The sequence below is a fragment of the Sturnira hondurensis genome, unplaced genomic scaffold, assembly GCF_014824575.4.
Source record: "Sturnira hondurensis isolate 20B ecotype Veracruz unplaced genomic scaffold, ASM1482457v3 Scaffold0005329, whole genome shotgun sequence".
In the NCBI taxonomy this organism is placed as follows: domain Eukaryota; kingdom Metazoa; phylum Chordata; class Mammalia; order Chiroptera; family Phyllostomidae; genus Sturnira; species Sturnira hondurensis.
In genome coordinates, this window is record NW_028077960.1 from 4,272,852 (window position 1) to 4,300,462 (window position 27,611).

A 27,611-nucleotide genomic window follows, 5' to 3' on the forward strand; every position below is an offset into this window, starting at 1 on the left:
TGTCCCAATTTTTCTCCCTTTGCCCCCGTCCACTCGCCAATCCCCCACTCCCTCGGGCAATCCCCCCACCACTGTTCACATCCATGGGTCATACGTATAGGTTCCTTAGCTACTCCACTTCCTATACTGTACTATATATACATCCCCATGGCTATTCTGAAACTACCAGTGTGTACTTGTTACTCCTTTCACCCATCCCCCAACACCCCTTTCCCATGTGACAACCATCAAAACACTCTCTGTATCCATGATTTTGTCTGTTCTTTTTTTTGTTGTTTTTTAGATGCAATTACTGATATGTATTTTTGCCATTCTATTGTTCATAGTTTTGATCTTCTATTTCTTAAATAATGAAGTCCCTTTAGAATTTCATATAATAATATTCAGTGATAATGAACTCTTTAGCTTTTTCTTGTCTGGGGAACTCTTTATCTGTCCTTTGACTATAGCTGGGTAGGACAATCTTGGCTATAGGTCCCTGGCTTTCATGACTTTAAATATTTCTTGCCAATTCATTCTAGCTGGCAAAGTTTCTTTAGAGAAATCAGCTGACAGTCTTATGGGAACTTCTGTAGATAACTAACTGCTTTTCTCTTGCTGTTTTTAAGATTCTTGCTTTATCATTAACCTTTGACATTTTAGTCATGATGAATCTTGGAGTGATCCTATTTCCATCCATACTGTTTGGGACTCTGGCCTTCCTATATTTGTATGTCTGCTTCTTCACCAAATTAGGGAAGTTTTATAATTTTTTCAAGAAAAATTTTAATTTCTTGCTCTTTCTATTCTCCTTCTGGTACCCCTATGATGCAAATGCTGAATTGCTTAAAGTTGTCCCAGAAGCTCCTTACAATATTCTCTTTTTTTGGATTTATTTTTCTTCTTGTTCTGATTTGTTCTTTTTTGTTTCCTTATATTACAAATCATTGATTCTCATCTTTATCTACTATACTATGATTTCCCTGTAAATTGTTCTTTATTTCAATTAGTGTATCCTCCATTTCTGATTGGGTCCTTTTTATGAAGTTAAGGTCCTTACTAAGTTCTTCAAACATCCTTATAACCACTGTTTTAAACTGTACATGGGATAGATTGCTTATCTCCATTTGTTTAGCTCTTTTTCAGGAGTTTTGATCTATTCTTTTATTTGGACCCATTTTTCTTTGTCTCCTCATTTTTGACTTCTGTGTTTTTTTCTGTGTATGAGATAGACCTGCTACGGCGCCCTGTCTTGGTAATGTGGCCTAATGTAGTAGGCGTCCTGTAGGGTCCAGTCACACAGCCTCCCCTTATCACCTATGCTGAGTACTGGAGGTGCACACCCTCCTCTCGCAGTTGAGCCTTGACTACTCTTGGCAGGTCAATGGGAGGAATTTACCCAGGCCAGTTAGTTGGAAGTGTGACCACTGACCACTGACCACAAACCTCCACCTGACACAGAAGATCAGCTGTAGAGTGACAATGTGTTAGTGCTCCGACACAGTCTGCAGTTGTCCACTGGGTGCACATTTTCCTGGGTGGTGCAGGCCAAGGGCAGCCCTGACCTGTGTTTTCCCAGGGCCAACCTGCATGAGCTATAAAGCAATCTGAGATGGCTGCTATGTGTGCTGGGCTTTAGATTGCCAAACAAAACCAAGCTGTGAATCCATGCTGGCTGCTGCTCATGCTGGGCCCAAGTCCATTTAGCAAATCCATGTGTGGTTCTTTAAAAGAACTGCTTGGGATTCCAGAAGTTTCTTCCGTTGACCCAATCCCTGCTGGTTTTTGCAGTCAGAAGTAATGGGGGCTTATCCTCCTGTCATTGGAAACCATGGCTGAGAGGCCTGGTATAGGGCTTGTACTCTTCACTTACGAGATATCCCTCCTGAATTTTTAGTTACCACATGTGGATGTAGAACTAGCCTTTTCTACATCTCCACGCATCCTACCAGCCTGGATGGATATGGTTTCTTTAATTCTGTGGTTCTCACAATTTGCGTTCAACTTGATTTCTGATGGTTCTGAGTGATGGTTGTTTTATATATTCATTGTAATTTTTAAAAATCTATTTTATTGATTATGCATTATGGTTGTCCCATTCCCCCCCTTCATTCCCCTCCACCCTGCACATCCCCTTCCCTACCACTCCCCGCCTTTAGTTTATGACCACGTGTCTCAAGTTCTTTAGATTCTATATTTCCTGTACTATTCTTGCCCTCCCCAGTCGATTTTCTACCTACTGTCTATGCTACTTATTCTCTGTACCTTCTCCCCACTTCTCCTCCCCCCACTCCCCTGTTGCTAACCCTCCATGTGATCTCCATTTCTATGGTTCCACTCCTGATCTAGCTGTCCTCTTAGTTTGCTTTTGTTTTAGGTGTGGCTGTTAATAACTATGAGTGTGCTGTCCTTTCACTGTTCATATTTTTATCTTCTCTTTCTTAGATAAGTCCCTTTAACATTTCATACAATAAGGGCTTGGTGATGATGAACTCCTTGAATTTGACCTTATCTGAGAAGCACTTTATCTGTCCTTCCATTCTAAACGAGAGCTTTGCTGGATAGACAAGTCTTGGATGTAGGTCTTTGGATTTCATGACTTGGAATACTTCTTTCTAGTCCCTTCTTGCCTGTAAGGTCTCTTGAGAAATCAGCTGACAGTCTGATGGGAAGTCCTTTGTAGCTGACTGGCCCCTTATCTCTTGCTGCTTCTAGGATTCTCTCCTTCATTTTAATCTTGGCTAATGTAATTATGGTGTGCCTTGGTGTGTTCCTTCTTGGGTCCAACTTCTTCAGGACTCTCTGAGCTTCCTGGACTTCCTAGAAGTCTATTTCCTTTGCCAGACTGGGGAAGTTCTCCTTTACTATTTGTTCAAATATTTTTTCCACATGTTGCTGTTTCTCTTCCCCTTCTGGTGCCTCTATAATTTGGATGTTGGAACGTTTAAAGATGTCCTGGAGGTTCCTAAGCCTCTCCTCATTTTTTTGAATTCTTGTTTCTTCATTGTTTTCTGTTTGCTCATTATTTTCTTCCTCTAGCCCACTCCCTTGATTTGAGTCCCAGTTTCCTTTCCATCACTATTGGTTTCCTGTGCATTTCCCTTCATTTCAATTAGTTTAGCCTTCATTTGTTCCTCTAATTTGTGACTAAAACCAACCAGTTCTATGAGCATCCTGATCACCAGTATTTTGAACTGTGCATCTGAGACGCTGGCTATTTCTTGGTCGCTTAGAGTTATCAGCTCCTGGGCTTTGAGTTCTTGAGCCATGTTTTGGTCTGTTCACACCCATTATGTATGAGGAGCAGAGCCCTGGGTGTTAACCAGAGCAGGGCAACTCAGTGGCTGGGTTGTGATGCTGTATGTGGGGATGGTCCCCTCTGCTGCTTCCTGCTGCTGGGGCCTGCATGGTCTGTCTCACTGCTGGCTCCTTCGCTGGTTTATGTGAACACGAATGTGTGACCGTGGTCAGCCTGCGGCCTTGCGCCCTCACTGGGTCCACCCATTGCTACCCCACACCTGGGATCCACCCACGGCTGCCTGCGCACTTGGATTGGGGGATCTTTCCTGCCTGACCCTGCTCCGCTGTTGGTTCCACCCCTCTTACCGGTCTGGCTGAATGGTTCACTGTTGTCAGACTTCCATATAATTCAATTTTCTGTGTTTCGGCGGCGTTTTTGTTTACTAAAACTTTGTTGTTTTTAAACTTGGTTGTGGGAGAAGGCACAGTGTTTCCACCTATGCCTCCATCTTGGCGGAAGTCCTCACCCCCTCTTTCTTCAAGGTCGGGTGTGGTATCACGGGCTCTTTGAGTGTCCTCTGTATTTTCAATGTAATTTTTATATGGTTGTGTGAGAAGGCGACCCATGTTTACCTGTGCCACTACCTGTATCAAAATCCCCCCAAACAAAATTGTTTTGAATTAAGTTAAAGTCAATTAAGGAGCACCGGCCAAGATGGAGGTGTAGGTAGAAACCCTTCGCTTCCTTGCGCAACCTCAAAAAAGGACAACAACCAATCTGAAATCAATAAGCTACAAGTGCCAGAAAATCAAACTTCACAGAATTCCTACAACCAAGAAAGTAAAGAAAAAGTCAACCAGAACAACCAGACCAGTAAAAACCCATGGTGGGCAGCGAACTGCACAGAAGGAGCCAGCTGAAGGTGAAACTGATACTCAGAGTTGACTGTCGTACTACAGTGGGAGAAACTCCCAGTCTCACGCTCTCATTGAAAAGTGGGCTAAAGCTGAGCAGGCGAGCTGCTGTGTTTCCTCTCCGCTCCCTCCACCACAGGCAGCACTGCAGCACTGCAGCACAGCACAGAGGGTTGGGTTGGTTGCACTTCCCTGGAGAATACCTAAGGCCCTGCCCCCTTGCAACTTAACAGGTGCACCAAGACAAAGAACTATGGCCCAAGTGAAAGAACAGAGCAAAACTTCAGAAAGAGAACTAAGCAGTAAGGAGATAGACAACCTATCTGATGGAGAATTTAATGCCCTGGTAATCAAAATACTCACAGAACTGATTGAGCTAGGTCAAAAAATGAAAAAACTAATGAAAGATACCAAAGTGAAATAAAGCAAAATATTCAGGGAACCAACAGTGACAGGAAGAAAACCAGGACTGACATCAATGATTTGGAACAAAAGAGAAAAATAATCATCCACCAATGACAGAATGAAGAAACAAGAAATCAAAAAGTAAAGAGAGACTTACAATCATATGGAACAGCCTAAAATATTCCAATATCCAAGGTATAGGGATGTCAGAAGAACAACAGCAAGAAACTGAAAACTTGTTTGAAGAAATAAAGAAAACTTCCCCAATCTGGTGAAGGAAACAGACTTCCAGGAAGTCCAGGTACCCCAGAGAGTCCCAAAGAAGTTGGACCCAAAGAGGAACACACCAAGGCACATCATCATTAAGTTAGCCAAGATTAAAGATAAAGAGAGAATCTTAAAGAAGCAAGAGGAAAGGGGACAGTTACCTACAAAGGAGTTCCCATAAGGCTACCAACTGATTTCTCCAAAGAAACCCTGTAGGCAAGAAGGGGCTGAAAAGAAGTTATTTAAAGTCATGAAAGAAAGGCAAGGACTTCAAAGTGATGAAAAGCAAAGACCTACAACTAAGATTACTTTATCCAACAAAGCTTTCATTTAGAAGGAAGGGTAGATAAAGTGCTTTCCAGATAAGGTCAAGTTAAAGGGGTTCATCATCACCAAGCCCTTATTATATGAAACATTAAAGAGACTTATCTAAGAAAAAGATAAAAAATACAAAGAGTAAAATGACAACAAACTCACAACTATTAATAAATGTACCTAAAAGAAAAGAAAAACAATGAAAACAAAAACTAAGCAAACAACCAGAACAGGAATACAATCAGAGAAAAGGACATCACATAGAGGGACAGTGGGGAGGGGGAAGAGAGGAATAGAGGGGGAAAGATACAGGGAAGAAGCATAATTAGTAGGCATAAGTTAGATGGGGAGAGATAAAAAATAGTTATAGGAAACAGAGAACTCAAAGAACTTTTATGTATAACCCATGGACATGAACTAAGGCAGGGAACGCTGGAGGGTTGAGGGGTGCAGGTCAGATGGGGAATAAAGAAGAAAAAATTTGGAAAACAGTAATAGCATAATCAATAAAAAATATTTTTACAAAAGTTAAAGTCAATTAAGCATTACTAGAGATACTGTACATTAAAAACTAAGTGAACTTTTTGGCTAACCCAATATTATTTTATGAATTCAATAGCCACATTCATAATAACAATAATTTTCTTATGCTTTCATCTTTGTCAAATCTTGTAAACAAAGCTATTTGAATTTGCCTAACATGGATATTGTTATTTCTATATTCTGAAATAACTTTCAATACAACTGGCAGTTCCTTGAAGGTTTATTAGACAGAACCTGCCCGTAAAATCACCTAGTACTTTTTAGTGTTATTTACTACATTTTTCCATGCTTATTTTTCTACTCTTTGTGGAGAGCAGGGGTGGAGGGTCTAGATAAATTACATTTTTAAAAAGATTTCACATATTTATTATTTTAAAACCTTCTACTTATTTTTAGACAGCAGGGAAAGAAAGGAGGAAGAGGGAAAGAAACATCAATGTGCAGTTGCCTTCTGCGTGCCCCACACTGGAGACCTGGCTCCCAAACCCAGGCATGTGCCCTGACTGGGAATTGAACCAGTGACCCTTTGGTCCACAGGCTGGGGCTCAATCCACTGAGCCACACCAGCCAGAGCTATTCATTTATTTTTAGAGAGAGGGGGAGGGAGGCAGAAAGAGAGGGAGAGAAACATCAGTGTGTGAGAGACATACCCATTGATTCCGTGGGGAACACCCCCAACTGGGGATCTGCCCCATAACAAAGGTAGGTGCCTAACTGTGAACTGAACCAGGGATCTTTTGGTTTGCAGGCAGGCACTCAATCCACTAAGCCACACCAGCCAGGGTAGTAATTTACAACTTTAAGCTTTGAAGTATATTGGTAAAAGTGATACACAATGTTCATTTACAACTTTGAAATATTTTTCCATCCATAGTTATGCATTATCCCCAATATTGTTTATTTGTGCTTTTTTTCCCATCTCATTTGCCAACAGTTTACTTCCTGTTTTTCAAAATAAAATTAACTTCTTTTAAGAACAGTTTTAAGTTCACAGCAAAAGAGCAGAAAGCAGAGGGTTCCCATATACCCCTGACTCCTACATGCACACAACCTTCTCTTCTCCATAGCCACATCATCCAATACAGTGGTTCATCTGATTCAATCAACGAACCTATGTTGGCACATCATTCCCACCTAAAGGCCGTCATTTACATTAGGATTCACTTTTGGTACTGTACATTGTTGTGGGATTGGACAAATGCATTTTGACACTTTTCAACCATAACAATTTCATACAGGATATTTTCACTGACTGAGCCACACAAACCAGGGCTGTATATTTTCTCTGGTGAAACATCTATTCAGATATTTGACCATTTTAAAAATTGGACTATTTTCATATAATTGAGTTTTATGAGTTCTGTACATACTTATCAGATGTCTTATTCAAGTATTTTATCCCAGTCTCTGTAACTTATCTTCTAATTCCCTTGTTAATCCCTTTTTAATATCTATTTTAAAGAGCTATCTTTTGGTTTTATTTAATTATGTTCCATTGATATAATTATATTATATTAATTGATTAATTGGTTTTATTTAATTATAATTCCATTAATATTGCTTTACCACAAGTACCTACGCTGCTCTATTTGGGTTTATTTTGCAGTTTTCTAACTTCCTGTTTCAAAGGCTTAGTTTATTTCCTACCTTTTTTTTATAAGGACACTAAGACTAAATTTCCCTGTACTTCTTAGCCACATTCTTATTGTAGGCACTCTCATCATTTAGCTCTAATTGTTTTAGTAATTTCATTTTTGGTTTATAACAGTTTTGGAAATGTGAAAATACAAATCATATAAACTTTCTTTGAAATTTAGTACAGCCTAGGATTTGACCAATTTGAAAATAATACCAGGACATAATTTAAATTTTCTGTTTGTTTATTGATAAACAGTCTAAAAGAAGACAGCATAAAAACAGTGATATGCCAAGAGGGATGAGAGAGAGGGCTAGCACCCATAAAAAAGGATAAAGTTATTAAAATGAATAAAGTTGGATACTGTAGAAATGAAAAATTTAAGAAGGCTAAATAGCCAAATGGATGCAGAAAGAAAAGCAAATTAGTAATAAAAATAATTCAGCCAAAGTTTTAAAAATTTCTTCTGCAAAATGGTATATTTGTATCAGAATAAAATTCTGGATAAGTTAAAAACAGTAAATTAAAGGTAAACCACAGTAGAAAAACAAAGGTGACAAGTGAAAAGAAGTAATCTGAAAAAAATTTTAAAAAGTGACATCAGAGGGATGGCAGCATGAGAGATCCCCTTGGTGTCTTCCTATTGCTCTTTCAACAATTTGGACAGCTGTAATTCAACAAAGGATTTCCTGCTCAATGCACAAACACATTTGAGAGATCTGTATACATTGAATCACCCACAGGTGACCATGTTTCAGCGTACCAGGGAGGCAAGTAGTAAGAAGAGCTCAAAGGAGCCAGGTCACAGCCCTGCAGCCTGGAGGAAAGAGTAATCCAGCTGTAGATGGTACTCCCTTCAGCTGGAGGGAGTAAATAGATTCATAGAGCATTCTTGCAGGAGTAGGCAGTAAGAGCTGTGGCTGAGCCCAGTGACCTAGGCTGGGATGAAGCACATTGTTTATGGCCATGCTGTCTGCTAATCAAGCATTCCAGACAGAAAAATAATGCCATGGAGCCTGGCCACCTTCTCTAACCTCTCAGACCTCACCTCCTCTCACCCTTCCTGTCAGGTCACAGAACACATTATCTGCAAACCTGAGAACTCATACTACAGAAACACTTTCCCTGAGTAACATCACGGTGGTCCAAGGCTGCCACTGCTGGAAGTGCAGAGCAACAAAAAAGATGGCTGGGTTCCCACAGCTCACCCCACCTCCACATAACAGCATTTGGCTGCAGATGATACCATCAGCATGTCACAAATTTGGAGCACCACTGCTCTCCTCATTTCTCTGCAGTGTTGGTCCCCTGAAATACACGCAACCAGTTCGTAAGAGAAGTGCCCATCTCCCCAAGGAACACAGTCCACTTTCCACCACCCCATGGAAAGGTGAAAAGCCAGAGAACTATAAGAGAGCTAAAAATACTTGTGATTCAGCACCACCTCCTGGAAAACAGCAGAAAGACTTCTTATCAGTCTACTAGAGAAGTGCCACTCATACATAAATGCACAGACAAAATACCAATCCATCAAATACCATGAATTTAACTACAGTAATAAGGCAGTTCAGAAGGAAATGAAATAAACTTAAAGACATGGAAATATATAATGGAAATGAAAGAATGAAACACTGTAGTTCTGAATAAAACAAAAAACAAAATACATGAAAACAAACACAGGCAGTTTAATGAACCCAGAAACCAAAATCAACAAACAAAACAAGTGCTTTACCAAAAAGATTAAAACTTTAAAAAAGAAGCAAATAAAAATTTGGGAGAAGAAGAACTGAATAAAAGCGATCAAGAATGAACACTTGACTAGATGTAGGAAAGAATTAGTGGTATCGAATACAGAAATCTAGAAATGACTGAGGGAAGAGAGACTCGAGCATTAAAAAAGAAAGGAAGGAAAAAAAAGAAAGAATTCCATGAGAACTGACTCCATCAGAAAGAGAAATATAAGAATAATAGGCATTCCAGAAGAAAAAAATGACTGAGAGGGAATGGAGAGCCTGTTCAAATAGTTGACTAGAACTTCCCAACCCTATGGAAAGAGCTAAATCCTTGAATCCAATAAGCAAACGGAGCACCTAATCATGTCAATCCGAAAAGGCCTTCTCCAAGGCACAATGCAGTACAACTGTCAAAAAAGAAAGATTCTCAAGGCAGCAAGGGAAAAGAAGAAAATAACCTATAAAGAACATTACATTATTGTTAAGACTTCTCAGCAAAAACTCTATAAACTAGGAGACAGAGGAACCAAATATTCAAACTACTGAAGAGGGAAACTACCAGCCAAGAATAATATAGCCAGCAAAGCTATCCTTCTGATGTGAAGGAGAAATAAAGGTTTTTCCAGGCATACATAAGCTGAAAAAACTTACCACTAGAAGACCTTCATTTTAGTAACTACTCAAAGGGGGTTATTCTACCTAAAACAAAGTACAAATGGTCACAAAATATGAGTAAAATCACCAACAGATCTATAGTATAAATAGGGGTAACTTGTTACAATAAAAACATGAAAGAATGGGTAAAAGTTTGAATTTGCAAAGGAGGATGGAGATCAGAGCAGTCAAAAGAAAAAGAACTACTGTTTATATATAAAACTTTACTTTTTATAAACCTAATGGTAACCACACACACACACATAAAAAACCCCAAACTAAGATACATAACTTTAAAAAAAGAGGGAGTAAGTATGGAATATCACCGAACAAAAATAACACAAAGAAGACTAAAAGGAAAAGAATCTGTGCCTCTATGGAGGCACAGAGCTACCAGAAAACAAAAGATAAAATGACTAGAGAAAATCCACATACAATATTTTGCTCTGTATAATATGTACTTTTTTGCCCAAAATTTTAAGGAAAAATTAAGGATGCACATTATTAAATGAGTAGTGCAAAATTTAGGTGCACAATATACACAGCAAAATACAGTGCATCAATAATTATCCTAAATGTAAATGGACTGAATAACAGGTTGGATCAAAAATATTCACTAATAGGCTGCCTTAAGGAGACATGTGTAGTCACAAAGACATAATTAATTTACAAAACTCCACTGCATTTGTATGTACTAACAATGAAATTTCAGAAAAAAAACAAAAACAAAGCACAATTCCTCAATTCCTTTTGCAATTGTAACCAAAAGAATAAAATACCTTGGAATAAACTTAACACAGGGTGTGAAGGATCTACTGACTCAAAATTACAAAGCATTATTAAAAGAGAGTGAAAAAGACACAATAAAATAGGAAAATTCATGTTCATTAATTGGAAGAATCAATGTAATTAAAATATCCATATTACCAAAAGCAATATGCAGATTTAATGCAATTCTCATCAAAATCCCAATGATATTTCTGTAAAGCAATAGAGCAAAAAATGATCAGATTTGTGTGGAATCACAAAATACCTCAGCCAAAGCAATCCTAACAAACAAACAAAAAAATCCCAAAGCTAGAGGTTTCAAACTAACAGACTTCAAATTATACTACAAAACGCTGATAGTCAAAACAGCATGGTATTGGCAGAAAAACAGACACATAGTCCAACAGAATTGAGAGCCCAGAAATAAAATCACATGTATACAGGCAAATTAATTTTTGACAAAGGAGCCAAAAACAGACTGGAAAAAAGGAAACTTCTTCAATAAATGGTATTGGAAGAACTGGAAATCCACATGTGACAGGATGAAACTAGACTACAGTTTGTCCTTATGTACAAAAATTAATTCAAAATGCATCAAAGACCTAACTGTAAGAGCAGAAACAATAAACATAGAAGAAAACAAAGGTACTGAAGTTATAGACCTTGGTCTTTGAGAAGATTTTATGAATCTGACCCCAAGCGCAAAGGAAGTAAAGCAAAAATAAATGAATGGAAGGGACTATATCAAACTAAAAACCTTCAGAATAGCAAAAGAAACCACCAACAAAACAAAAAGTCAACCAACTGAATGGGAGAACATATTTGCAAACAACAGCTATGACAAGGCATTAATATTAAAACTATACACAACTCAACAAACCAAACAAACAAACAAAAAATCTAGTTAAAAAATGGGCAGAGGCCAAAAACTCTACATTCAAAAACCATTACAGTGAACATTGACTTGGAAACAAATTTCAGGGCTAGAAAGTGGAAGCTACACAAACCTGCTCCTAGGACTAATCTGGAATTATAACGAAATTGAAGAGAAATCACACCAACTGAACACTAGCTGGAGAGAAGGAGCCTTAAAACCAAGGACAGACAGTGGGAACCACATCACCACAACAAGATTGGTAGGTAGTACAGAGGAGGTGTGAGAGGGCTGGCTGGGCTCCCACAGTCAGGAGCTAAAGCAGCAGCCTGTGGGTAACCCCTGAGAAGTGTGGGATCTTAAACCCAAGTTGGCCTCCCCACTTACAGCACCAGAGCCGGAAAGGAATACAGTTAATGTCCAACTGTGAACAGCAGCAGGGTTTCTGTCTGCCAGGGAGAAAGGACTGGAGAAACAGAGAGCCACTTAAAGGGCCAATGTACAAAATTGAGTTTACAGTCACTCACCCTGGGCACCATCAGAGGGAGGGCAGAGTGAACTAGAGATGCTTGAGGAGAGTCTGGGGCAGGTGGTTCTAGGAAGAGAACTGAAGGAAACAGCTGCCAGAATCCCAGTGCTGAGTCATTCCCCATAACGCAGAAGCCATCTTTCTCAGGCAAGGCACTCCTCTCCATGTGACATCAGCCTGAGGGGAACTAATAACCTCACCTGCAACAACTACTCTGCAGCACACTACAGTCCTTAAGCCAGGCTGCTGATTACTGCTTGAGGAGATATCAGAGATTAATCTTACAACTAAGGTGGAAAATACAAAGACACAGCCAAAATGGGAAACAAAAACACAAACCCCAAATGAAAGAACAAGAGAATTCTCCTCAAGAACTAGATGAAATGGAAACAAGCAATTTATCAGACAGAATTTAGAGTAATGAGTATAAGCATATTCAACAGAATGAAAAAAAGAGAGAAACCATAAAAAAGGATCAGTCAGAAAGAAAGAATCCAATATTTGAAATAAATAATACACTGGAAGGAATAGAGTAGGTTAGATGAAGGAGAGGATCAAATCAGTAATTTGGAAGACAAGGTAGGAAAAAAAACACCCAAGCAGAACAGCAAAAAGAAAAAAGAATTTTTAACAATGAGGAGAGCTTAAGAAACGTTTTGGACAACATGATGAGTAACAATATCTACATCATGGGAATACCAGAAGGAGATGTGAGTGAGCCACTTCTCCTTCTTGTTGAATGGGTCAACAATGACATCAAGAACCTATGTGAAAACACAATCACCAAAAACTTCCTTAATCTGGTGAAGGAAAAAGACGCACAAGTCCAAGAAGTCCAGAGAGTTCAAATCAAGTTGGACCCAAAGAGGCCTACACCAGGACGTGTCATAATTAAAATGACAAGGCTTAAAAACAGAGAGAATACTAAAAGCCACAACAGAAAAGCAGGTAGTTATATACAAGGGAGCACAATTAGACTGTCATCTGACTGCTCAACAGAAACACAACAGAGGCTAGAATGCACTGACATGAAATATTCAAGGACCTATAACCAAGGCTATTTTACCCAGCAAGGCTATCATTTAAAATTGAAGGAGAAATAAGGAGCTTCTCAGATGAAAGCAAGAAGGAAGGAGGAGGAAAAAAAGGAGAAGGACAAGAAAAAGAAAATGGAAGACGAGAAAAATAAAAAGGAGAAGGAAGAGAAAAGAAGGAAGGAGAAAAAACCCAAAGGAAAACAGTCTAATAATAAAATGGCACTACATAAGTATCTATCAACAATCACCTTAAATGCAAATGGCTTAAATGTCCTTAAATGCAAATGGCTTATCTGAATGAATAAGAAAACAAGATCCATATATATGATGCCTCCATGAGACTCATCTCTCATCTAAAGATACACACAGACTAAGTAAATGGATGGAAAAAGTTATTTCATGCAAACAAAAAGGAAAAAAGCTGGGGTAGTGATACTTATATCAAACAAAATAGACTTTAAAACCAAAGCTATCGTAGAGAATAAGTAAGATACTACATTAGATTAAGGAAACAGTCAAACAAGAGGATATAACCTGAGTAAACATTTATGCATCCAACACAGGAACACCTAAATATATGAAGCAAATCTTTTTTTAAAGATTTTTATTTATTTATCTTTAGAGGGGAAGGGAAGGAGAGAGGGAGAGAAACATCACTGTATGGTTGCCTCTCATGCATCCCCTACTTGGGAACTGGCCTGCAACCCAGGCATGTGCCCCGACTGGGAATTGAACCGCTATCCTTTGGTTCACAGGCCTGAGTTCAATCCACTGAGCTACACCAGCCAGGGCAAATCTTGATGGACAGGATTGTAGGCAGAGATAGAAACACAGTTATAGTAGGGGACTTTAACACACAACTGACTTCAATGCATAAATCTTCCAGACAGAAAAAAGTAACAAGGAAACAGTGGCCTTAAACACACTCGATCAAGAGCATTTCATGCCAAATCAGCAGAATATGCATACTTTTCAAGTGCACATGGAAGGTTTTCTGGGATAGACCGCACGGTAGGACACAAAACAAGTCTCAGTAAATTTAAGAAGAGTGAAATCCTATCAAGCATCTCCTCTGACTACAATGCTATGAAACTAGAAATGAATCACAAGAACACTGGAAAACATGCTAAGACATGGAAACTAAACAATGTGATATTAAACAAAGAATGGATTAACAACAAGATCAAGGAAGAAATCAAAAGATACCCTGAAAATGAGGATACAATAATCCAAAATGTGTGGGACAATGGGAAACCATTCAAAAAAGGGAAAGTCATAAGCATTAAATACCTATCAACAATCTAACTGCACACTTATAAGAACTTGAAAAAGAACAACAAAGCCCAAAGTGAGTATAAGGGAGGAAATAATAAAGATCAAAGCAGAAATAAACAAAATAGAGTCTAAAAACAATTATACAAAAGTTCAATTAATCCAAGAGCTGGTTCTTTGAAAAGATAAACAAGATGCACAAAACATTAACCATATACAACTAGTTAAAAAGAGAAAGGACCCAAATAATTAAAATCAAAAAAGCAAGAGGAGAAATAACAACAAACACCAAAGAAGCATAAGAGTTGTAAGAAAATATTATCAACAACTATATGCCAACAAACTGGACAACCTGGATAAAATGGACGAATTCCCAGAAACATACAATTTTCCAAAATTAAATCAGGAAGAGTCAGAGATTTGAAGAGACAGATTACACCTAGTGAAAGTAAAGCAGTAATGGAAAAAACTCCCAACAAATCAAAGGACCAGATAGCTTCACAGATGAATTTTACCAAACATTCTGAGAAGAACTAACTCCTTTCCTCAAGCTATTTCATAAAATTCAAGACAAGGGAAGACTCCCAAACACATTTTAGGAGAGCGGCATTATGCTAATTCGAAAGCCAGTTAAAGACACTACAAAACCAGAAAATTATAGGCCAGCAAACATCCCTGATGAACACAGATGCTAAAATCCTCCACAAAATAGTAGCAAACTAAATATAGCAGTGTATCAAAAAGATCACATACCATGATCAAGTGGCATTTATTCTGGGAACACAAGGTTGGTACAACATTCACAAATCAATAAATGTGATTCACAATATAAACAAAATGAAGGGTAGAAACCACACAATCATATCAAGAGATACAGAAGAAGCTTTTGATAAAATCCAGCACTGACTTATGACAAAAACTCTCAGATGGGAATAAAGGAAACACACCTAAACACAATAAAGGCCACATATGACAAATCCAGTGCCAGGATCGTACTTAATGGGTGAAAACTACAAGTGTTCCCCTTAATATGCAGAACAAGACAGGGATGTCATGAGCCCTGGCTGGTGTAGATCAGTGGATTGAGCCTGTGAACTAGACGATTGCGGTTCGATTCCCAGTCAGCGCACATTCCTGGGTTGCAGGCCAGTTCCTGGCAGGGGCCAGTTCCCAGCAGGGGATGCACGAGAAGCAACCATACATTGATGTTTCTCTTCCTCTCTCTTTCCCTTCCCCTCTAAAGATAAATAAATAAAATATTAAAAAAAAAAAAGACAGGGATGTCATGTCCACTTTTACCTCTCCTGTTCAACATAGTAATGGAAGTTCTAGTCACAGCAATCAGACAAAAAGAAGAAATAAAAGGCATCCAAATTTGAAAGGAAGAAGTAAAACTGTCATTATTTACATATGACATGACATTGTACATAAAAAATCCCAAAGATTCCACCAAGAAACTATTAGAACTGTTAAATGAATTCTGCAAAGGAACATGACACAAAATTAATATTCAGAAATCAGCTGCATTTTTATATGTCAATAATGAACCAACAGAAAAGGAAATTAAGAAAACAATCCCATTCACAATAGCTTCAAAAAAAATAAAATAACTAGGAAAAAACTTAATCAATGATATAAAAGATCTGTACTCAGAAAATTATAAAACACCGAAGAAACAAATAAGAAGATACAAATAAGTGGAAGTACATACTGTGTTCATGGATAGGACAAATTAACATCATCAAAATATCCATATTACCCAAAGCAATCTCTAGATTCAATGCAATTCCTATCAAGATTCCAAGGATGTGTTTTGACAGACTCAGACAAATATTTGAAAAATTTATAAGGAACCACAAAAGGCCCTGCATGGCAACAGCGTTCCTGAGAGAGAATAACAAAGTTGAAGGAATCATGCTGCCCAATATCAAACTATACTATAAGGCCATAGTAATAAAAACAGCATGGTACTGAAATAAAAACACATATAAATCAATGGAAAGAATAGAGGACCCAGAAACAAACCCACATCTTTATAGTCAATACTGGACAGAGGAAAAAAGCACATATGATGGTCAAAGGATAGTTTATTCAATAAATGGTATTGGGAAAATTGGAGAGGTATGTGTAAAAAATGAAACTGGACCACATTCTTACACCACACAGGAGCTCAAAATGGATCAGAGAGTTAAATGTTAGACCCAAAACCATAAAAACTGTACAAAAAAACAGGCAGCAAAATATCAGACATAGCTCAAAGCAATATTTTACTGGGTATATCTTCCCAGGCAAGGGAAACAAAAGAAAAAATAAAGAAATGGTACTTCATCGAAGTAAAAAGTTTTTGCACAGCAAAGAAATCATCAACAAAATAAAAACACAACCCACAGATTGGGAGACCATATTTGCCAATACATCTGACAAGAGGTTAATATCCAAAATTTATAAAGTACTTACAAAACTCAACACCAAAAACCCAAACAGCCAATTTAAAAAAATGGGCAAAGGACATGAATAGACACTTCTCATTAAGGAAAGTGTCCAGGCATGTGGTGGATCTGCCTTTTAACCCAGTGATCCCACTTCTGGGAATCCATCTGAAGGAACCCCAAACACTTATGTCTGAAAGAACATAAGTGCCCCTACATTCATTGCAGCATTACTTAAAATTGCCAAGATATGAAAGCAGTCTTAAGTGTTTCTCAGTAGATGAGTGGATAAAACAACTACGGGGCATTTACACAATATAATATTACTCAGCCGTAAAAAAGAAGAAAATTCTACCCTTTGTAACAGCATGGATGAACCTGGAGAAGATTATACTAAGTGAAATCAGCTGGTCAAAGAAAGACAACTACTATCTGATTTCCCTCATATGTGGAATCTAATGAATAAACTGAACTAACAAGGAAAGTGGGGACAGACTCACACATGTAGAGGAGGATGACAGCTGGTGAGGGGGTGTGTAGCAGTAAGGAGAGGTAAGAAGATAGAGGGTTGAGTAAAAAGGAGAAAGGACTCATGCACAAGGACAACAGTGTGGTAATTGCTGGGGGGAGGCAAGTATGAGGGGACTAAATGGTAATGGGAAAAAACTCAATAAAGATTAAATTAAAACGAACAGACAAACAAAAAAAAAAAACATTGGCAGAGGACCTGAACAGACACTTCTCCCAAGAATACATATAAATGGCCACAAGATACATGAAAAAATGCTCAACTCCACTGGCTATTATAGAAATGCAATTCAAAACTACATTGAGATACCACCTCACACCTGTCAGAATGGTTATCAACAACAAGACAGGTAATAACAAGTGTTGGAGAGGTTGTGGAGAAAAAGAAACCTCACTGGTGGGAATGTAAACTGCTACAGCTATTATAGAAATCAGTATCATAGTTCCTCGAAAAATGATGAATAGAGTTACTATATGACACAGCAATCCCCCTTCTAGGTATGTACCCCCAAAATTTGAAAACATTTATTTGCAAAGATATACCCTTATTTTCATTGCAGCATTATTCATAGAGGCCAAGCATGGAGACAACCAAATTTCCCTTTGATAGATGACTAGATAAAGGAGATGTGGCATATATATACAATGGACTATTATTCTACCCTAAGAAAAGATGAAGTACTGTCATGTGTGATAACTTGTATGGACCTTGAGGATATTATGCTAAGCAAATAAGTCAATCTGAAAAAACTAACCACCATATAGTTTCACTCATATGTGGGATTTAAAACTGAAATTCATAGACACATGGATAGGGACAAAGCCGGGAGGAAAGAGAATACTAAAGGGTAAAGGCAGCCAAATCCATGGCAATGGAAGATGATTTGACTTTGGGTGGTGGGTATGTAATGCAACATACAGATCATGTTTCATAGGCACGTATAATTTAAACCTAAATATTACTATTAACCAATATAACCCAATAAATTTGCTTCAAAAAACAAAAAGCCATTAGAAGACTTGGAAAAGAGATCCAGAAGTTTCAACATGTGAATAGTGGTAATTCCTGAAAGCATTAAGAGAATGGAGAGAAAGTACAGTAATACTGAAGAAATAACAGCTATGAATTTCAATAAACCAAAAACATGGGTCCATAGATTTAAAGGGCCCAAAGGTGATATTTTCAAAACTCACCCCCATTAACTCAAAATATTAAAGGTTTCTCATAGCGCATTCATAATTATCACATACAAAACTTGACTTAAATGACTAAAAATATACTCTAGAGGATAAAAGGTTACTTTGGAGAAAAGAGTGGGACGCAAGAAACACATTTTTAAAAAGTATAACATATTGAATAAAAATGTTTAATATCAAATGAAAAATTCAAGCACCTATTTATCAAGATGAGAGGAGAAAAAACAATAGGACAGAGAAGTATTCCTTGCACAATGTTTTTCTTCTGCAAGGCACAGATATAAATACTGAACTATACATTGTTGCAAACTTGTAATTTTAAGTATATACATACAAATTTTAAGGGTGGCCACTAAAAACACTAAAATAAAATATATAACTTTAAAAGCACAACTTACAATGTCAGTAGTTCAACCTAAGCATATTAATAATCATAAAACGTGGCAGTGATAATATTAGACAACACAGGACATAATGTGAAACTCATTAAATGAGATAAAAACAGTGCATATTGATTTTTAAAACTCTGCATAAAAGACTTATAGATATCCAATAACGTATTTTTAGAATATATATGACAAAAATTCAAATTAACAAGGAGCAACTGAAAAGTTCACACACTCAGAAGTTTCCCAGAAGCCACCTACTTTTTAATTTATACTTACCACACTTAATCACAAAATTTATTTGAAATGTCTTTAAAGAAATATTGGGTTGGCCAAAAAGTCCATTTAGTGTTTTCTGTAAAATAAAAGACACATTTTTCATTTTCACCAATAACTTTATTGATTTGGATATTCTGAGCATGTTGGCTGTCTCCCACATAGTATAATGTTGATTATTCTCACTTGGTGTCTAGATTTAATTGCTATCAACTTCAACTGGTTTGCCCGACCTGGAGCATCATCCAGCAAGAAATCTCCCCCATGAGGACTTGCAAACCACTTTTGACACGTTCGATCAGTCACAACACCTGTCCATAAACTGCACAAATCTTTTTTTGCATTCAGCTGCGTTTACACCCTCCTTGAAATAACAAAGCATAATACGCTAAAACTTGTCTTCCATCTTCAGTATTAAAATGGCTACACAAAAATTCACCAATTTTGAGAAGTTTTTTTAAATGCAGGCTGATATGACAGCTGTCACAATAAAATCTAACAAATTGTTTTGAATTAAGTTAAAGACAATTAAGCACTCCTAGAACCACCTTAAAACCAAACGAACTTTTTGGCCAACCCAATGCATTAATAAGAAACAAACTATAAATACATCTAGTTCACTAGAAAGGTATCAGATACAAACAATGAAAACTCCTATTCATAACAGAGGTACCATAAAATAAATGTTACCAATTTAAGAAATATTACTTGCTTCAAAAAAGGTGAGATCCATGAAGGAAAGGAACAAACATATCACACTTGTCAAGGAGCATTTTGTACCTCATGAAATCATGGGAAAGATGTATAGTATGTGATTGAGGACATAAGCTTTGGAATCCAACAAACCTGAGTGAGTGCTACCTCATTTTGTTACAAATCTGAGGTAAATATATTATTAATTATTAAGCTCTAAGTCTTAGTTTCTAGCACCATAAATCTATCAAGATGATAAAAAGAAATAATATCTGGCACCGAGGGCTCAAAATTGATAGGTATTATTGTCACTATTAAATTATATTTGGGGTGCAAGGTGTGAGAAATGGGATAATATTCTCAGGATAGTATTGTCTAATTAATATGTGTTTTACAAGTGCTTTTAAAATCAAATGGGAAATGTTTTTAATTTATTTTCCACAATTTGAGTTCTCCGTTCTCAAAAACTAGTGCATTTTTAAAATTAAAATAAGGATTGCTTATTTTATACTGAGAGAATAAGGCTGAGAGAACACATGCTGTTACCCTACATCACCTTAACAAGGGCTCCAAATTTCCAATCTACTGAAGAGAAAAAGATTAAGAATGGCATCATATTGTCATTCTCCAGTCCCAATAATTTCTCCCTTTTCGAACCAGAAACATTTTCTGAAAGAAAATACGTTAAAAATCTCCAATGTAATATAATCTTGCAGTGAAACCACAGAAGCAGTTCACATAGCTATATCCTGGTGTCCTGGATACCCTAAGCAACTCCTTTATTTTATAGCTTTTACTGAATAAGTAAATATCTTTAACATAGCTAAAAAGGTTTATAGACAAATTTTAAGTAATTAAAAAGATCTTACTCATATGGCCCAAAGCTACAAAGCTTTTTTGAAAACCTACCTTTAATTCCCAGTACTCAAAAAGATATATATGTAGAAGACACTTAGGCAGAGACCCCAATCTCATCTCCAGTCTGAAATAAGAACAGTGAGCCAGAGTTCCCTTAATACGAAATTTATTACAATATTTACAGATGGGGAATGTAAGAGATTAGAGCAAAACTACTGCACATTGGTTTCTTCACATACTGGTATAAAAATCAACTCCTTACTTGCTGCTTGTAAATTCTGTTCAAGAGGCTTTTTGTGTTACTTTTAAATACAAGCTGACATGGTATTTTCTTACCTTTCCATTAGCTTCTCTTTATCCCAATTGAAGTGGCTAAGGAGTATTCTTGTGATAGTTGCTGGATTCTAAAAAAGGGGGGAAAAAGTCACTTTAAGGTAACAGCACTTCATTGACATTTAGAGATTTTTTGGGTTGAATTTGTAATATCCCACCCCAAATCTTCTTTCCTCTAAGACATTTCTTTCTCCTTCTAAAAAAATATAAATTTTTAATTATAATAAGATCAAGACTATTTAAAAATAGTAGGCCACATAAATAAGGCAAGTCTTTATAGGATTCTAACACAAAATTCAAAATAAGCCAAAAAGGCATTAAATGGAAAATTACTGTGTTAAATGAAGCAGTAATTAAAATGAACCTTTTTTACAATTTTAATATCTACAAATCAGCACACTATTAATCAATAAAATTTCTAACACTTTATGTATTGACTAGTTCAAATAATCCCAAACCATTTTCAAGTCAGAAGGTCCTTCAAAGACACTTAGTGAAAAATGACAAAAAAAAAAATCTGTTCCACATAATTTATTGAATATAATTTTAGATTTGTATTTCATTTCTAGAAGAAAAGGCAAATGCCATGAAATAAACACTTACTGCCCTATCATTCAATGCTGTCACAAATGTTTCCATTTCCCATAAATTAGTGACATTACTATCTGGGTACTGAATTTTAACTTAAAATGCAATGGCTCCCACCTAAAAGATGAGATAAGCCTGACTGGTTCAAAGATACTAGAGCTAGTTACAATATCAGAGTTTGCTTACTTGTATTTCATATATAATTTTATTACATCAAATGGCATTTCAAAACAGGTCTTTGTACATAAAACTACTTTTATTTCACCATAGTCAGGCTATAGTATTATAGTTAAGTACTGATTTAGTTAAAAAGTAATCCTCTATAAAAATGATGTCATAAAAGATCTCTACCTGTCTTCTCAACAATACCATCTATACAGGAAAATACACACATATTCATACCTCACAGAAAACCAAAGATGCAGACATGGTAACTCCCATCCACCCACCACTTCAGGCACATTTTACACTATAATCCATCTAAGTACTCCTTATTTCTAGGACCCAGACTTCCCTTTAGCCCTGGCTGGCTGGTTCAGTTCAATGGACTGTAATCCTTTACACCAAAAGGTTGTGGGTTTGATTCCTGGTCAGTAACATGCCTAGTTTGTGCGTTTGATTCCCAGTCAGGGTGTGTGTGTAAGGGAGGCAACCAATCGATGTCTGTCTGTCTGTCTGTCCGTCAGTCTCTCTCTCTCCCTTTCCCCCACCCTCTCAAAATCAATAAAACATAACCTCAGGGCAAGATTTGAAAAAAAAGAATCCTCCTTTAACACTCCAGATGGACACCACCAATCTATAAGAGTTCTTTAATATGTGGAAAGAAATGTATTAACTGATCCTCAATTATGTGTTTATTTGTATAGAATATACAGACATTGTCATGCACCCAACTTTCTCTTAGAAATATGATCCAACAGTTTATTTTTAAAAAGAAAACCTCTCAAGAGTTTGGTAACAAATTTCCACAATAGGATTTGCCTACTATTTAAATAAAGTTATTTGTTTAGATTCAGTCATATGTAAAGTAAGGGCAATAATCCTATCAATTGGCAGAATTAAGTCCAGTAGTATTCACTGGAATTGTGTGACTAATTTTGTGGCACCCAATACATTATATTCTGTGCTACTAGACAGAACGACTGAGGGGAAAATGTTTCAGGAATTAAGTCTCAACTTACAAAGAGAAATATGGGAAGATGAAGGCAAATGCCTTCTCTGACTTTATGTTGCTGGTGCCTTTTTTGTTTGAGTTCCAGTATCAAAAATTGATCCCACCCAGGTGGAAATTATTATGGAAAGTTCTGTTAAAACACAGATTCCTAGGATCCACCCCCATATATTTATTTATTAGGTTTGCAGCAGGGCCTCTCCAGTACCAAAGGAATTCATAAAATCAGATCAGTGTTCTTTCCTATTTTTAGCTCACCCTAAAAAAATGTTTGCTTAATAATGTACATACTATATTGGAGGTACATGCTCAAAAGTTTTCCCAACAGAATGTTACTGAAAAAAATTTTTCTAAACCACAGTGGCATGAAAATGACAAAATATATTCTGTCAGGGCTCTAAGCTATGGAGCAGGGAATATTTCACAATACTAACCAAATATATTTGGGTCACTATTTCAGTGCAACTGGTCACTTATGTGCATTACATATATGAAAAGATTATGGGAGAATAATGTTTATTGTGCATCTACTATATGCTAGGCCCTGCACAAGCTACTTTATACATCTCATTTAATTCTCAAATACTCAGTAAGGTATACTAACCTCCCATTTTTAAATATGAGAAAATTATGACTAGGCTTCAAAAGGTTATAAAAATTTCCCAATGCCATTCAACTAATTAAGTGCAATAGGTGTGAAATCTAGCCTAGGGCACTGTGGATCTAATATTCCCTTCAATTATTCCATGTAGTAGAACCTAAAAGAATATTAAAGATCTCATTTAACTACTATTCACATGCTTAAATATCCTTTACATCCTCCACCAAAGGGTAATTCAGGGCAGGATGAAAAGGAAATGGCAGAATGCTAAGAGGCACAAGGAAGCTTCTGAAGGACTGAAAATGTTCTAGTTTTTTAATGTGATGATTGATTAGATTAGGAAAAACATTTATCAAAATGCAAACTTTACACTTAAATGCATACAGTCAGTCATATAAAAATTATACATCAATAATGTTGACTTATTTAAAAAAACAAAACAACCTGACTTCTGATGCTGGCCAAGGGTCTCTCTCGTCCACTGATAGTAACTAAAACTCTAGACAAAATACAACTAACAAAGAACTCTGAAAATTAAATAACAGCAAGCAGATTAGGGAGAGAACTGAAGAACAACCAATAAGACGGCAATGAGTATCCTGGGGGTTTTTTTCTTCTCCTTTATTTCCTGGCTCTGATCCAAGGATGGGTTAAACAGAGAAACTGTAGTAGGTGTGATTAGGGAAAAACTAAGAGCAATGTATCTTTTTGACCAGAAGACTAAGGCAAAAAGTTCCTGGAGGATGGTTGGTTGTTGTTTTTTTCCTTTCTCTCCTGTCTCCCTGCCAGCCCCAGCCATGAAACTACCCTGCTGCAGAGTGACCACTGAAAACCACAAGAGAAAAAACACTGCTCACAATAATCAGGAAGAGCACCCCTGTTGTGAAAAGAATGTGAAGAAGTCCCCTAATTCTTTTTTTTTCCTTGCCTCTTCACCTAAAGATATGACCATAGGAAGGAAACTAAAACAGAGAGAACTCCATGTTTCTGGTTCTAAGAATGAAGAAAAGGGCCTCTTGGAGCCAGAGAGTGCAAGGAAATCACTGAGAGAGAGAAAGAGAGAGCTGGAGAAGTAGAGAGACCTAACTCTGCACGTGAACCAAGTTCTGGGCTCACTTATAAACTGTGCATGAGTCAAACACAGCCAAAGAAGTACAAGAGAGACTTTCAGTACAGAACTATAATATAAATCACTGCCCAAGTCCTAGACAACCTAAATGGGAATGGAAGGGGCAAAATCAACATAGCAAAGACTTTGAAAACTGAACAGATAAAGGAACCACTGCCTCTGTAAAGTGAGAAACAGCATGAACTTAGAACCTCACAGGGTTGGCTTGTTTACTAAACCAATAAAAATCCTCACCATTCTCAAAAGGATTTTAACAGGATGGAGAATCTTACAACATAATATTCAAACTGTCCAACACAGAATCCAAAATTATTAGACATAGCAAGAACTAAAACTTCGACCAATTCTCAAGGAAGAAGACAATAAATGTTGACCCCTAGATGACCAGATGACCCCAGATGTTAGAATTATAAAAGATTTTAAAAGCAGTTATTAAAAACATGATCTATTGGGTAAGAGTGAAAAGCTTAAAATAAAATTTAAAATTTCTTAGGGAAGAAAAAAAAAATGTAAAAACCAGAAATTTTAGAACTAAAAATCATACAAGTTCATTGGATGGGCTCAACAGCAAAAAGGAGTCAACAGAAATTATCCAACCCTAACAACAGAAAACATTTATTCAAAGAACAGTTTCTCAGGGTCTTGCCATCAGAGAATTCCATATTCAGTGCAAGTACAGTTCAGGAATGAAGACAAAGATATTTCCCGACAAAAGAGAACTAGGAGAGCTCACTGCCAGCAGACCTGCTCTAAGGAAATACTAAAAGAAGTTCTTTAGGTAGAAGAGAAATGATACCAGAGGGAAACTTGGATCTTCAGGAAAGGAGAAACAACAACAGAAGAGTTAAATAGGTAAATATTATATACTATTCCTCTCAAGTTCTTGAAAACATACATAAAACTACTGACACCAAAAATTATAACATCATGGTGGGGAAGGGGTTAAATGTGTATAGCTGTAACACATATGACACATACAAAGGGACTGAGAGGAAAATCATCTATATAGTTGTAAGTACAGAAGTGCTAAATATTAACCTGGAGTGGCAAAATATTAACTTTAAGTAGAAAGTGAAATCAAGTATTTTATTATAATCCCTAGAGCAATCACTAAAAAGACCAAAAGATACAGCTTAAAAAGCTGATATGTGAAGTGGAATACCTAAAATATTTCAATCCAAAAGAAGGAAAGGAGAAACAGAGAGAAATAATTAGAAGTTCTAAATCCAGCTACATCACTAATTAAACTAAAATGTAAATAGTAAAAAAATTTTAAAGACATACTGATATATAAATATTGAATTACATTGTACACCTGAAATCTGTCAATTACACCTCATTTTAAAAAAAGGAAATAGTGCTGAATAAAATAAAGACAGAAATAGCTTAGTGTTTTTTCAAAATGGCAAAACTATGTTGCCCACAACAAAGCATTTTATGATGTAATAATATATAGATTTAAAAGGTCAATTCACCAAAAAATATAATCTTAAATGTATGCACCAACAACAAAGCCTAATAAACAAACCAAGAACTGATAGAAATGAAAGAAAAATAGACAAACCCATAATTATGCATGGAGATTTCAACACTACTTCTTAATAATCCAATGAACAAGCAGACAATTTGAAAATTAAATCATCTTCTAATAACCCAAGAAGATCAAGGAGAAAGTCTCAAAGAGAATTACAAAACATCTTGAACTGCACAAAATAATACAACATATCAAAATTTGGGGGATGTAGCTATTATTGTTTAGGGGGAAATTTATTGCATTAAATGGTTATGTTTTAAAAAGTTACAAATGCTTTTTCAAAGGGGCAAACAAGAACTGCAGCAAGCAGAAGAAAAAAAGAGAAGTCAATGAAACTGGAAACAGAAAAACAAGAGAAAATCAATAAAACCAAAAGCCAGTGCTGAAATCAATAAAACTCTAGCAAAGAGTAATCAAGATAAAAAAGAAAAACACAAATGACCAATATCATAAATGAAAGAAGAAAGTTATCAGTACAGATCCTATAGACATTGAAAGGATAAGCCCTGACTGGTATGGCTCAGTGAATTGAGCACTGGCCTGTGAGCCTGCAAATCGAAAGGTAGCTGGTTTAATTGCTGGTCTTCTGCACATGTGGACAATGCACAAGCCTGAGTTGCAGGCCAGGTTCCTGACTGGGGGCCTGTGAGAGGCAACCAATGGATGTATCTCTGATATACTGCACATGGATGCTTCCTTGCCTCTCTTTGGTCCTTCCCTTCCCCACTAAATAAATACATAAATAAATAAATAAATAAATAAAGAGCACTGCAAACAACTTTTTGTTCATTAATTCAAAACTTAGATAAAACAGATCAATTTCCTTAAGAGATACTATTACCATTTCCTGAAGAGGAAACAGACAACACAAATATTCCTATATCTGTGTAACAAACCAAATGTGTAGTTAAATCTTTTCACAAAGAAAACTCAAATGGTATTAGTCATGGTAAAGTCATTTAATGAATCAAAGTATCAATTTTTAAAAATTTCTAATCTATGGGGGAGGGGACACAGAAGGGAACACTTCCCAATTACTATTTTCAAACCTGCATCAACCCTGCCTGGTGTGGCTCAGTGGACTGAGTGCCAGCCTGCAAACGGAAAGGTCACTGGCTCAATTCCCAATCAGGGCAAATGCCTGGGTTGCAGGCCTCATCTCCCTCCAATTGGGGTGTGTGCTCTTATCCACTGATGTTTCTCTCTATTTCTCCCTCCATTCCCCTCCCTCTAAAAGTGAATAAAATATTTTAAAAAAACTTCCATCACCCTAATATAAAAATCGGATAAACTACTATATGAACAAAAATGTAAAATTCCTCAATAAAACACTAAGAAATCTAATCTGGCAATAAAAAAAAGGACAAATATACCACAACAAAGTGTGGCATTTATTCCAGTATGAAAGGCTGGTTAAAGATGGGGGGCAGGGGGGATCCGTATTAACTGCCCATACTAACAGCCTAACGAAGAAAAACCACAAGATCATATAAATAGGATGCAATAAAGCATTTGACAGATTTCAACATCAATACTTATAAAATCTCTCAGCAAACTAGGAAGAGAAAAGAACTTTGTCAATTTGTTAATCTGAAAGTTATGGCTAATACTGTAGTTTCTCTTCAGATTGAGTAAAAGTTAAGGCTAATATTATACTTAATGATGAAAAACTATGCTTTTCCATTAACATATGGAATAAGGCAAGGGTGTCCATCTTCATC

At 36.7% G+C, this 27,611-nt stretch overlaps 1 protein-coding gene across 1 annotated transcript in view; it reads right to left on the bottom strand.

Moving 5' to 3' along the window:
* ARIH1 (ariadne RBR E3 ubiquitin protein ligase 1) overlaps positions 1–27,611 on the bottom strand; it is a 155,935-nt gene that overhangs the window by 63,760 nt on the left and 64,564 nt on the right. The window contains exon 2 of the mRNA XM_037047101.1: positions 20,871–20,938. Within this exon, the coding sequence (XP_036902996.1) occupies positions 20,871–20,938 (68 nt within the window). The remainder of the gene's footprint in view (positions 1–20,870; positions 20,939–27,611) is intronic.